This window comes from Miniopterus schreibersii (genome assembly GCF_964146895.1).
Source record: "Miniopterus schreibersii genome assembly, chromosome: 6".
NCBI lineage: Eukaryota > Metazoa > Chordata > Mammalia > Chiroptera > Miniopteridae > Miniopterus > Miniopterus schreibersii.
The window spans coordinates 86,698,550-86,712,245 of NC_138107.1; the positions used below are offsets into that span (position 1 = coordinate 86,698,550).

A 13,696-nucleotide genomic window follows, 5' to 3' on the forward strand; every position below is an offset into this window, starting at 1 on the left:
GTGAGTCCTGCGTTCCCTTCCCATCCGTAGGCATTTTCTCTTTAGGGTCCCTTGTTTTCTTATTGTTATAAATAAATATACCTATGGAGTTCCTCCAACCTCACTTCCCTAAACCATTCTGGGAAGTCCATGGCTCAGATGGGAAACATTCTTGTTTTTCCTCTGGAACAGTAGCTTTTGCTTACATTGGTTCCTGAATAAAATGGCTAAGAGCTTAAAAACTTTAAATCCTAATGATCACATTCTGCCAGCTCTGCTGGTGAAATTCACTCTAATTTCTGGCTGCATCCTTCTCTGGACAGATGTACTTACTCAAGTCCATGGCATAATGACAAAGAAAGCACTGACACTGTCAAAACTGAATCCCGTAGAAGCAGCCACAGAAAGAGATTCAAGTTAAAACAAAGCAGCTCTCACTTAGAAATCAAGAAAAAAGTGACTTGATTTTATGGATTCAAAAATGATGACACCAGGGAGCAATGGATTGAGCTGCTGACAACACAAGCTCTTACTAACAGTGGCTAAACAGGTAAGGGAATTGATAAACCTGGGAGCAGAAAGGCTCTCAGAGACCCAGGACCTTTCCATTTTCCCACTCCTGCATCCCAGGCCAGGTCATCATCTCAGGCTTGTGACTCCATGTTCCGAGATGGCTGCTGTATCTCCAGGTATCATCCCATCCCAGAGGAGGGGAGAGGAGGAAGATCTAAAAGGCCTAAAGCACATGGCAGTTGATCCTGACGCCTTAATCATGCTTTCCTGGCAGGGGCAGCAGCAGTAACTTCCTCATGTGTCATTGGCTGGAACTTATCACATGACCACCCATAGCTGCAAGGGAGGCTTAGGGTCCTGAATATTCACTTCCCAGCTTCTATTGTAGAAGGCAAGGGAGGAAGCAGCTGAAAAAAGGCGTGTCTACCATGGCAGTGTCTGAATTCAATGCAAGCTGCTAAACTGTTACGAATTAGTGGAGAAACTTGACTTGAATGGCACTAATAAAGATTTAACTTTAATTGTCTCAGAAAACATCTTGAGGAAGAAGGCAGATTCATTTTTAAGAGTATCCTTAGGGCCTGAGAATTTAACTTTAGTGTTGCTACTTGTTGTTTTGAAACAGAATTCCTTGCTGCTTCGTTTCATTGTCCATTTTTGTGTTTTCTGCTTTGTAGGTCTTTTCCAGTTGGGGGGGGGTGAGAAGAGAATGAAGGGGGATAATGTGAAATAAACTATACTAACAAGTATTTGGTCTTTCTCTTTACACCTGTTTCCACCAAATACAAGTAAACCACCTAGAATCTAGAACATTCTAGGCCAACTTTGCCCATAAGGAGCCATTACCCTTTAGGCAACGAGATAGCATTTGAACGACAGCCTTTGTGGCTGCATTGAGGGTGACCTGGATGGGAAGTTGGAGGACAAGTGGCATTGGGGCTCTTTCCTTGGGAAGTTCCCATGTGCCCGCAGGAGTGCGTGGTGACCTTGGGCGTGACTAGCTTGTGAGCAGCACCAGGGGGAGCAGTTTACTGAAGCCAGTGAGGATCCCCCCTTTCTGTGACGTGGCCACCTGAGACTCTCCAAGGTGGAGGCGCTCGCACAGAGATGGATGAGGGTGGTGGTGGGGCTGACAGTCTGGAGAGAACAGAAATGGCTTCAGATAAGCTGTGCCTAAAGATTTGGAGGTTTGGATGGCTCTACCACCTGGCTTCTTTGAGCTGATGGAGAAAAAAACATGATTCACAATTGTGTTTGGTGGCCATCTAGTGCCCTTATAAGCACATTGGCATATATGCATGCGAATTTGGCCTTTTAGTGAGAATAAATGATGATTTGTTGTTATCAAAACAGTGGAAAATACCTGAGGGGTCAGGGACAACCAGGGGAACTGAGGTTTCGCGGAGGCCACAGCAGAGGTGAGCAGGAGGCCACATTGAGCCCAGCGGCCCAGCTGGCACCTCTGTTCATTAGGAAATGCTGAGGGCAGGGAGGGACGGGTGCCCAGCCACCCACAGCAACCCAGGGTATTTGTTGTCTTCTGGCTTCTCACTCTGGCTCCCCCCCTCACCAGGTAAATAAAACAGGATGCTCTGGGACGGTGGTAGACTCCAGTCAGTCACCAAGGCATGGGGCAGTTGACTGGGTTTTGAGGAATGTGGACCAGGGACAAAGTCTGGAGAGCCCTGGCTGCCCCGATCGCCCGAGGGACCAGGCCACCTGCCTGCCTTGGTGTTTCTCTCTGCTGTGGGGCCTCCCTGTGGCAGGGTCACAGGTTCTGTTTTGCAAAGCCAGTTCAGCTCCCTGGAGTGTTTTTTAAGTTTAGAGACTCCAAAGACCTAGATCTGGGTTTCATTTTTTATACTGTTGTCCCTAGAGAAGCACGCCAAGTGTGGAAAACTTTCATCGAGCCCAGTGCACACTTGAAAGGTCAGGAGAGGAGCCAGGCCATTATTTTAATACTCAGACTGTCTACCCAGCCGAGCCTTCCAGGTGGAAAACACTGTAAATTCCACGAGGATCAGTTTTATTTCACAGGGTTGCAAAATAACCTCTGCTTACTGTCTCTGTTCTTTTTTTTTTTTTTTTTTGAGGGAAGAGTAATAATTATTTGACAAATATGATCCCAATACCCATTTGAAAAAGTATTTAAAACTCAGCCATTTCCGTGTTTTGCCCATAGGCTGCCAACCTTCTGGCTGTTTCTATATTTTGGAGAATTCCTGTGTGTCTTATGGACAACAGCTGAATTTTCCCACCTTTCCTCGGAATTGCAGTCTCAGGGTTGAATTCCACGTTGATTCCTATCCCTGGGCTGTCCTGCAGTTTTAGTACATCCAGCCTTCTGTGGCTGATTGATTGGATTTTTGGTCAAACCCTCACGGTTTCAGAGATCTGTGTTTTCTTCATTTCAGAGTCTGGGAAGTCTTTGGCGGTTTCCAGTGGAAAGTAAAGCTTGAATTTCAAACAAAGACAAGGCAAAGAGACTTACATAAACACCAGGGTTTGCTGCACTACAGAGCAATCCTTGGTATACTTAAATGATTTTGGAATTTTTGGGGTTTTAATGGTCTAGCTTATTTCAAAAGCCCTCAACATTCCTTCGGGGGTTTTCTTCTTGCCTGAGGCTGTCTTATCCTGCTCCTGAGCCACTGCCAGACTGGGTGGGCTGCAGGGGCACTGGGCTGGAAGGGCAGCCACCCCTGGCTGGCGCTTGCCTTAGTTTCTTTGGGTGTGTCTGCACTGGCTGCCCTTTGTGACCAAATGTGTTGGCTGCTGGGGTTGCTTCAAAAAGTTATTTTCAAGGTTCATAGAAGATCTTGATTAATAGTCTCTTCGGCCGACAGGGTCTGACTGCAAGTGGCAGACACCCAGGTTGAACTAATCTAAATCCCAGAATTTCTTGGCTTGTGGGGGCTCACGTTGGGAAGTGCAGGAGTTGAGCAGGCCCCAGGGATGCCTCGAACCCAGGCTTCACTGGTAGATGAAACTAGTATGTGTCCTGTACACAGCAGTTTGGATCCGCTGCCTCGTGGAGATCATAGCATCTTGGGGCTGTAAGAATTCAGGCAAGTGGGAGACTTTGGATTCAGTTATTTTTACCCCAGGGGATCCTGCAGATTCTACGTGGATTCCAGCAAAAGGTGGTGGTGACCGAGTTTGCTGAGGGAACCCTGACCCCACCTGGGTAGTTCAACAGATCTTCTCCGGCTGAAGTGAAACTCAATCAGTTTGAGAGGAAAGAAATGTGGACTTGAATTTCTTTAGATTGAAATTAAGCCATAAGACCAAGTAGGCTTCACTCCCGGCCTTCAATGTCCCCCGGGAATTTTGTAACGGGAAGGGCTCTGCTGAAATGAGAACACTGCTACATGGCTAGTTTTGTGTGCTCAGGCCTCTCTGCGCTGTCCTCTCACCTCACTGCTGAAACACTGGTGGGCTGTCCTGGCCGGCGTGAGCTGGGTAAGACTTGGGACTGGAATAGCACAGGCGGGAATGGGTTTTCAGCCTAGAGGGCAACTTGGCTTTGGAGTTGGCTACAGAATGAGTCTTCCTCACTTCAGAGCCTTTGGGAAATGGGGGGGCGGGGAAGGGAATCCTCACCCATAACCCCAAGAGGATACATGGTAGGCCAGTGGTTGGTGCCGGGAAGGCTCCAGAAGGTGGGGCAGGTGGCCCTGGTCCTCGCTCTGAAGGGAGCTACCGCACGACCTCAGGTTGACAGTCATGTCCAGTGGTGTCAGGACACAGCCTGCGGGGATGTTAGGAAACTTCCATCTTCTCCTCACGTTTCACTTCTGCCCTCTGCCCTCATCCCACGGTCCCCCCCTCCCTGAGGCAGGAGAGGTGAGTGCTAAGAGTCCAGTGTCCCTGGGTCCACTTTCCCACCCGGTGGCACTAAGGGGATCAGGAGACACAGGCTAATGAGTCTCTTCTTCCCCTAGGTCTGTCTTCCTGTTTGCCTCCACTCCTCCACGGGGAGGGTGCTGCTGCTCTTGCCCCACCTGCGAGGCGGTGATCCTGGGGTGGTCCCCTCTGTAGGAGAGACAGCAGGGACTGGTTAGGCCAGAGCTAGGCATGTGGAGGTTGTTGGTTGTGCTGGTAGTTGAAGCTTATACAGAGCATCCCACACTTCCCTCCCCAAAGCTATCCTGGATTGGGTCTTCCTAATTCCTTGGAGCCCAGACCAGTTTTTTCAGCCTTTGGGTCCCTGAGGGGGTTGATGGAGTCTGGAGGTGGGGTATGACTCTTCGAGCGGGTCTGTACCTAAAGCCTTCAGGGGCAGGGAGAGCTTTAGCTTCGGTTCTTCAAAATGTAGCCTTCATCTTGACCTGCAGACCTTCCTCGTGGGCCCGGGTTCCCAGGGTTCTCAGGATTGAATAGGATATGGGGAAGGTGTCCGGGTCAGCAACCATAGGGCTCCTCCTGGAGCTAAGATAGATCAAGGGACTGAGTCTGGCCAGCCGGAGGTGTGTGTTTTCTCACATAGTGTTTTTAAAAAGTTGAATTAATCACCAACTAGTATAAAATTGGCAGATTTCATACAAAAATATCAGGATTTCTAGCTTCTTAGAAACCCCAGAATACTGGACAATATGGGGCCTGAATCCCCCATCTGTCAACGGATGCCTAAAAATGAAATTGTGCCTTTCGATGGAGTGTGCACGCCTTAATGTGTCTTCACTCATCTGCTTGATCTTTCTGATCCTGGGAAGTGTTTGGGTTGGAGACCTTTGGCTGACCTCATTAGCCTAAATTCTCCTAACATTTTTTTCTTGAACCTATGAGCATTTTAAGTGAGTACCAGATACATGGGCACATTGGCTGCCAAGAGAGATGCCAGAGTGGGAAGACGAGGGAAGGACAGATGAGGTGTGTACCCGTCTACCATGATGCGTGGGCCATGAAGACATTGGTCAGGCCAGGCTGGGACCTAGCTCTGGACTCAGGCTTCTGAGGGTGACTGTCAGCCCTGGAGGATCCCTGAGGCCACTCTGCAGAATAGGAAGACCCTCCGAGGACAGACATTGCAGAGCCATTGGAATCTTGGTTTCCAAACCTCGAGTAGATGTAGACCCATACTTTGACCCTGAACCAAAGTGGCCTGCTCAGGTAAGACCTGGAGTCGGGAGCTAGGTCACAGTGAAAACTGCAGGTGCTGGCTGCACCCTCATGTCCCATTCCTGAACAGACCAGTAGGGGTCTCAGGGGAGCCATGGTGTGGACCTGTCTAGCCTGGCAGTTGCCAGGTATCTGAAAGGTCACCAGAATATCGTTTTGCCACTTGGCACCTGGCAACATATTCTTGCACCTGGATAAAGGTCACTTGTATGAAGTATAGCAATGGCTCTGCCATGGAATGAAATGGCCCGAGTCACAGCAGATCGGCGGTTTCCTCCTCCTGTCGGGAGCACCTCGCACCTGTCTCCACTCAGAGACAGCCTTGGATGGGGAGCGATGGGGAAGGACACGGACAGGAAATTCTTCCTACTTTCCTAAAATCCCCTAGGCTGCAGCTGAAGCTCATTGCCTCACTTTTCGTCCCGTGCTGGTGGAAACCCAGCTGCCGTGGCCCTAACCCGTCCTGCGCGCTCTGGAAGGAGCCTCCCGGTGCCCCCGTTAGGCCATTTCATTGCTCCTGTACTGGCTTTGGGTTTGTCCTTTCTCTCTAGAGAGGCAGTTCATGGGACACAGAGCCTTGAAAAGTGCCCCCCCCCAAAGAGGACAGTGGCGTGGGAAGGTGGGGTACACCGTGGAGGAAACAGTTCACACAGCCATGGAGTTTCACAGTTGGTTCTAGGAGAGCAGTGGCTTCCTACATTAATTAACTTTCTGTGAATGTGGCCATTGGTCCTCTATGAGCAGGGGCAGTGTCAGGTCTGTGAGCTGTGGGAAGCCTGGCTTTAGAGCTGGGCAAAAGCTGCGCTGGCCTCTGGCTCCAGCTGTGTGACTCTGGGCGGTTCTCCTGACCTCTCTGCTCCAGGCCCTGCTTTCCTCTCCTGCACACGGGGGGCGTCAACACCACCTCCCAGGTTGCATGTGCTGTGAGCACCTCCTGCAGAGTAAGGTTAAGTGGGTGGCAGGTGGTAGACGCTCAGTAAGACCCTTTTTCTGTCCATCTCACTCACCCATTTTTATATACTGAGTAATTTTATACCATCTGGCTTTTTTTTTTTTTTTAAATGCACAAACGCTGGTGGAGGCATGTATTGCATTGAGATACTGCTTGATGGCACGTGATCCCTGGCAGGAGAACAAACAAACTCATTTGTGGGCACACACGGGCAGCTGACGGGTGGCGGAATGAACGGGCGGCCGTTGGGACTTGGCCACCCGGCCGTGCTTCTGCGTTCATCGTACTGCAGCCCGTGAAGACTCTGCGTGTCTCTCCTTACGCTGGGCCGATGCAACTATCTGAACGTGAGTTAGAACCGGTGTGAGTTAGAATTTATTCTGTCATGTGCAAGGAGAGACGCAAAGCTTTGCAGGGAGAACACGTTCCTCGGTTCAGATGTCGGTAATGAGAGTAAACGGCTTTCCGGCCCAGGCCGAGCACTGCCTGAATCACAAGGGCCCAGTGGAAAACGGGGTGCTGGGGTTTCACGGGTCTCACACTGCGGACTGTGTCCAGGTTCGAACTTCTCTTAGGGAGGTTTGGGACTGAACCCTAGAGAAAAGCGTGACTCTCGTGTCCATTCACTTGCTGTCTTCCTTGGGAGAATCCCCCGGCCGCGAGGCTCCCTCTGCGGTTCCCGAGACTTGCTTTGTCTCCGCTGTCCGTGGGTCGGTGTGAAACATCGGATTCCTGGACCGATTTCTGCTGTTTCGGGAAATAGGGATTCAACCAGAAGGTAGTGGACAGATGGCTGAGGAGGAGAGTTTCTTGTAGTGAAGCCTTGGGAGGAACAAAGGGAACCAAGGAAGGGGAACCCCCGTCCTCTGGTAAAGAAAATCCTGAAGTTCCGCCCGGGCCAGGAAGGGTCAATGCGAGCGCCTGGGGAGTCGCCACGATGGCCGCCTTGCCCAGTTCACTGGCATGCTGTCGTCACGGTCTCCTTAACCACATGCCTGGCCGGCAGTGGGTTTCCTGGACTGCGACCTCTCCCGTCGCCGTCTACAGGAGCCTCGCCTCTGAAGCTGGGGAGGGAACTCATGGATTTCTACCCATGCCCATGGCCTGACATTGCACTTTTGTCTCCACAGTGGACTTCCTTTCCCTGATGCTTGGAAATCATCATTTCCATGCTTTAAAATTTTTTTTCCTTGCGTTTCCCTGGCAGGGAGGGTCACAGGCATTCTTTCCTTTTCTAGTGTTTTCCTCTAGAGGCAGCTGGGCTGTTGGGGGAAAAGTGATGGGTATTCGAATCAGCCGTACTTACTCTGTGCAGAATCTCATCCAGTATTGAAATCACATACTAACCATCTATGTGCCATCACAAAACACTCGCTCTTCCCTTTCTCCTTCCACGAGCGTCCAAATTCATTTTTTTCAATGTTTCTAAGTTTAAAGGGCTCTGGGTTTCTTTACTCCCTCCTACCCCTGAGAATGCCTTGCATGGTTGAATAACAGGTTTCAGATCCCACTTTGCCCCAAATGTGACTGTTGTGTGACCGTTTCCTATATATTTATGTTGTGTGACTTTGCAACACCAGTTACATGTTATGTTTCATTGTGGTTATTTTTGAAAATCAAGAATACTTTTTTAGAACCTCATAACTGAAGATAAAAATGTAAGTGTGCTTCTTAATAACTTTTCTTCGTCTGTGACAAAACGGGGAGACATTTTAATTAGCTACCTGCAGATAAACCAGAGGTTACCTAATGCGTTGATGATTCTGGCTTGTTCTCTCTGTGGAAGCGAACGCTTCTGCCTCTTGTTTCGGATCAATGGAGATTCTTCCTGATCATGAGAGTTTTGTGTTCTATTCAGAGGTGATGTAAAAATTATATAACTGTGCCATGCAAAAAACTTATTTAATACATAAAATGCCTCTGGAGATGTCAAATTACCGATTCGTTATTCTTGCCCAGCAAGGCTCCATAATCAAGCCCGAGCAGCCCTAGAGTTTATTTCGATTTGTTTCACTTTGGGTTTAAACTTACCACCCACAGTCACCCAGAACACGGAAAGGCTGTGGGTTTCCTGTGTTTGCTCTGCTGTCACTCTGTAATGATGTCCAAACGTGCCTGCGCTTAGTCTTCAGGATCCGATTAAACGCCATTTGCTCTTTTGCTAACCATGTCAGAGAACACTGGAAAGAATTCGCTTTCCCATCTGCCGTTCCCTTAAGTTGATAGTTGCACTGTTTGCATAGCTGACCACCCACTGAAGCCAAGGCACGTGAAACTGCTGTCCACTAAAACGGGCCTGAAAGTCACGTGGGACCCACCCAAAGATGCTACCAGTAGGCCCGTGGAGCATTACAACATTGCCTATGGGAAGTCACTGAAAAGTCTTAAGTACATCAAGGTGACTGCGGAGACACAGTCCTTCCTTATTGAGGATGTGGGTAAGTGACGCCCTGGTCTTTTTCCCACTCAGAACTCACTGTGCACCTACGTTCTCGGTTCCATTCTCAGGGTGACTATGTGAGACAGAGCGTGGCCAGGCTCACGTGGTTCCTGGGCAGCGGGAAGCCAAGGTCAGGAATCTGTTATGTAACAGCCTTCATCCTGCCAGGGGGCTTTCCTGTCCTGCACCGGAACTCCAGTGTTCCTGGACCTCTCTCCAAACTGATGTCAGAAACAATTTTTATGAGACATAGACACTTGACCACCGGACAACTTTGAAGTCTAATCTGGAGATTTCTCATTTATGAACCGTTTAATAATTAGGGATTACTCAGGTAGTAAGTAGGTCCCTGTAAAGGCGTGTGGGGTGTGTATGCTCACCCACCTCTGGTTCCAAGATGTAACATTTCTCCTCATGCAGTTTCATTCTGGAAGTTTGGAGCATTTTAAATTTTGCCTAAGTTCACTGTTGTGTAAGTGCAGGTGTAGGTGGCTTTGAACTTGGGCTTTGGGTTGCCTCTTGCGGGTCCTCTGTCTTCTGCTCCTTTGATCCCAGGAGCCTGCAACTCCCGTTTACTCTCCAGTCATCTCATGGTCCAACCCTAAGAGGATCATAAGGAAGTGACAGACGTCAGCATGTGTGACATCCAGGCCTCCCCAAGCCACGTTAGGGTTTTGCTGCCTTCCTTCAGTGGATCAGAATCGACAGTGCTCCTCAGTTTCCTGCCACAGTCTGCCACATGTTCCTTTTCCGTCTCTGAGCTGCAATATTAGGCTTTCTGGGTATCAGGGCAGAAAGTGCACAGAAGGGAGATAAGGGGGTCAGAGTCCCTTCCTCATGGTTCCAGCTAAACATACATTTTCCCGAATCTCCACCCCTACGGCCCCACAGAGTCCAACTATGGGGTTAGATGGAGGCTCTATGGACAAAGGCACGCGCAGGGTCACGTTTGCTTGTTCAAAGCTTGGGCGGCTACGACTGCCACAGAGAAGAAACACATGCAGGAGAGGCTGAGGGCTCACGGAACAGCTCGTCTCCCAAGCCGCTCTGATGAGTTAGCTCAGCGGGAGGCAGAGACATGGATTAAATTTCTCTGAAACACAAATGAGCTCGGAATGAAGAGGGAAGGTGCCTGGTGAAGCATAATTTTACATTCTGTCTGAACCTGAAGCATTTCCCAGTTAGCATTGCAGGTCATGCCAAACCCTAGATGCCACCAGGCCCAGCTGTGGTCAGGCAGAAGTCAGACCAGTCTTGAGCACCGCAGGTGTCGCAGACGATATTGGCCTGTGGCTGCGTCTCTGCGCCTCTGGCTTGAGAACTGAAGTTTGTTAGGGGACCGCGCCTCACTTTGAGGAATGCACTCAGCATCATTGCCTTTGATAGAACCAACTCTAACCTCTCCAACGTTTGTCCCCTCAAATGCCTGCCAACTCTCATCTCTGGCATCTGCACTTACATTTCTTAAGATAATAACTCATTCTGAGGAAAACCAGCCCACTAGAGTTTAGCTTTTCACAGCAGCAAATTCAGGGCACACGCACGCCATAACCGGGCCTCTTGGTTTCCTTTCCCATCCCAACGACGTCAGGAGCTCAGCCAAGGACACCACTATTTGACCTTGAGCCCTATATTCGAGTCATAAATTGAAGCCCGATTCTTTCAAGATTAGCATTTCCAAGATTCCAGGAAATACTTTTCCAGATATTTGTTGAAATAGGAGAAGGCAACATGCAGACATAGTAAGGGGAATGTTTTCTTGTGAAAATGAGAAAATTTCATGATGTTTTATTGATTGCAGTGAAGGTTCCCCATGTGCTAAATTTTATGAGTGATGTTGACATTTTCTAATTACTTTTTGAAGACTTCTATTGGGAGCCTTCATGGGGAAATATTGTTTGTAGTGACGGACACTGTAGGTTAAAACATCCATTTAGTGGACAATGCGTTCCTATTCCCTACGTTGATTTCACATTAAAAAGCTTAGAGGTCTTTTTGTTGACTATTCACAAACCCAGGTTGATTTCACATCCCATGTACTTTCTACTAAATAAATGTTGTGTTCTTGGTCAGGTGTATTCCAGTTGCATGAGAAATGTTAGTATTTTGATTTTAAAAAAGAAAGAGAAAGCTGAAGTTAGATTAATCACTCAATTGAAATGTTTATATTTGGTTGTAACTGGCATAAGGAAGACAGCTAGTGAATCAAACTGTCGTTCTTGGAGATTTGAAACAGTGGCTTGATATGAACCGTGTGTTTCAGAGCCGGGGGTAGTGTACTTTGTGCTGGTTACTGCAGAAAACCACAGTGGAGTGAGCCGTCCCGTTTACAGAGCTGAAAGCCTGCCTGGTAAGTCTCACCTGGAGTCGGAGGCTGTATCTTAGGTACTTAGTTTAGGAGAAACATCCCTCCTTATTTCTACAGGTCAATACAAGTTTATAATCACTGAAGAGTTCCCGATAAAAAAAAAATTAGAATTGTAGAGAAAGCCGAAAGACTGCAAAGTAGGAGAGATGTATCCCTTCTTTTAGTCATTTAATGCGGGTTATTAGTGTTTTGTCCTAAATTTTTGAATGCTCACTAGAGTAAGCCATGTACAAAAGACTAAAAAAGTTGTACTATCCATAAAGCTTAGGGGCTGAGTCACCAAAATGGCCCGAGGCAGTCAATCCCTTTCAAGCTTGTTGAAAAGACCACTTAGAGATAAGTTGGGGTGCTCTGAAATGTGGAGCATCCTCCAGCCCTCGTTTCTAACTATCAGGTTGCATTTTCCTAATTCAGGAGGTGAATGGATCGAGATTGGTGGTTTCCCCATTAAGGGTCCAGGATCATTTAATGAAACAGTAACAGGTACTATGTGCTCATTTGGTTCATGTCCTCACTGAAGCACCATCCCGCAAGGGGGTTGTGTTTCTGTCACACACATGTGCTCACAAACCTTCATCCAGTCCCCATCGCTAAACTAACGCACACGCCACACAGTGTTGGTCAATCTGCCGTGCACCTGACGGACCAGCCTGCAGCCAGTGTCGGTCATTTCTCACCATTTCTCTCATGTTCTGGTGTGGGGACGTGTCTGTGTCTTCATCTGGGGATTCTGTGTGCTGTTAACAGGCAAATATGGTGGCCGAGATGGCAGTCCTGGCCTGATGACGATTTTGCAGCTCTGTTACCTGTGGATGACATGAACAAATGGGACCCACCAAACGGTGGCTTTTATTGGCTAATACGTTGCCTCAAGTCTTTATTTTCTTAAAACCGTGGGCTGTTGGGTGATACATTAGATGACCTGCCTTCCATCTCTGCTCCGTATTTGTATATATGTATCTTTTATCATTTGGATGTTGATGTTGTCTAATCATGTTGTTTTACTTGTTGAGAGACGTGTTGACATTTCTGTGTATTCCTTGAATATATTTAATTAATGGTGAAAAAATAATGCAAAAACAAATGCAGTTATTTTAGAGTGTGTTGGCTACTATCCCAAGGCAGTAGGGAGAGGAGCTGTGTTTTATTTTCATGAGCCATGTTTTTAATGTACATTGATCTTGTGTTACTGTTGAGAGGAAGGTGAGTACGTTGAAACCAATGATTCTAACCTGCTTCTCAGATCAGATTTAATGGGTGTAGGCAGCGTTCAAAGTCCTTTTATATGAAAAAGGAGGTGGTGGGGGGGAAACAAAACAGAAAAGGAAACTGACTTTGGAGGAAAGGTGGTCTATTCTTCAAGTACATTGGACTTAAGGTGAGCGTGGGGCGTTGTGATGGAGATGCCTGTAGGTGACGGGAGATGAGGGGATGAAAGTCGGAAGAGAGCTCAGGGGTAGACATGGACTTGGGAGTCATGCTGTAGAGTGAGAGTTGAAGTAGAGAGCACATGAGAGCACAAGAATTTGGAGAGACGAGCAGGAGGCTAGGAGCAAACCTTGGACGACACTGATGGCAAAACAGTCGAGCAGGCAGCACACCTAGGCAGTGTGCAAAGCAGGAGAGGAGGCTTATTTCAGACGCTGTCTACCCCTGAAGACACACATGTAAACATTCACAAAGACGCACAAGCCTTTTACTGACAGATGGACTGTGCCTTGCATCTGAATCTTACGTTTTGTATTTTAAATGACTATTTCATTTTTTTAATCTTCCTGGTAAGTTTTTTTTGAATGGCAGTAGTTTTAGAACAGGAATTAATTTTGTGTGTCTTCCTTAACAGAAACGTGCGTGTGTGTGACCTTCCTGAGTAAACACGTGTTGCAGGAACCCTGGGTGTCGGGGATCAGAAAGTCATGCTCTGACTTGGAATTGGTTTTGTGCACTGTGAAAGCAACTTAATCTCTCTCTGCAGAAGCCTTCATAGGCCCTGGCTGCTAAAGAGCACTCTGCCATGATACACGACACTGCACTTGTTGTACGTTATGATAAAAAAGATACTGGAGGAAATTGCTGGCTCAAACCATTTGCAGCATATGATATAAAGCCAATTAAAAAAGAAAAAAGAATGCATAGACTTGGTTACAGTGCTCCAGAAAAAATTACATTTTATTGTTAAATAATGTGTGAGAAGTGATCAGTTAGGGACCAACATGCATCTATATTTTTTAAGAAGCTGGGAAAATATACTTTGCTATTGTTGTGAGGAGTGGTATCTTCATGGATTTGTCCCAAAACATAGACGTTGGTATCAGCACCTGGT

At 47.7% G+C, this 13,696-nt stretch overlaps 1 protein-coding gene across 1 annotated transcript in view; it reads left to right on the forward strand.

Annotated features, from left to right (window-relative positions):
- The window catches only part of FNDC1 (fibronectin type III domain containing 1), a 68,020-nt gene that overhangs the window by 13,173 nt on the left and 41,151 nt on the right, over positions 1-13,696 (forward strand). Inside the window, exons 2-4 of the mRNA XM_081141244.1 lie at positions 8,809-9,003; positions 11,269-11,355; positions 11,788-11,856. Of these exons, the coding sequence (XP_080997370.1) occupies positions 8,809-9,003; positions 11,269-11,355; positions 11,788-11,856 (351 nt within the window). The remainder of the gene's footprint in view (positions 1-8,808; positions 9,004-11,268; positions 11,356-11,787; positions 11,857-13,696) is intronic.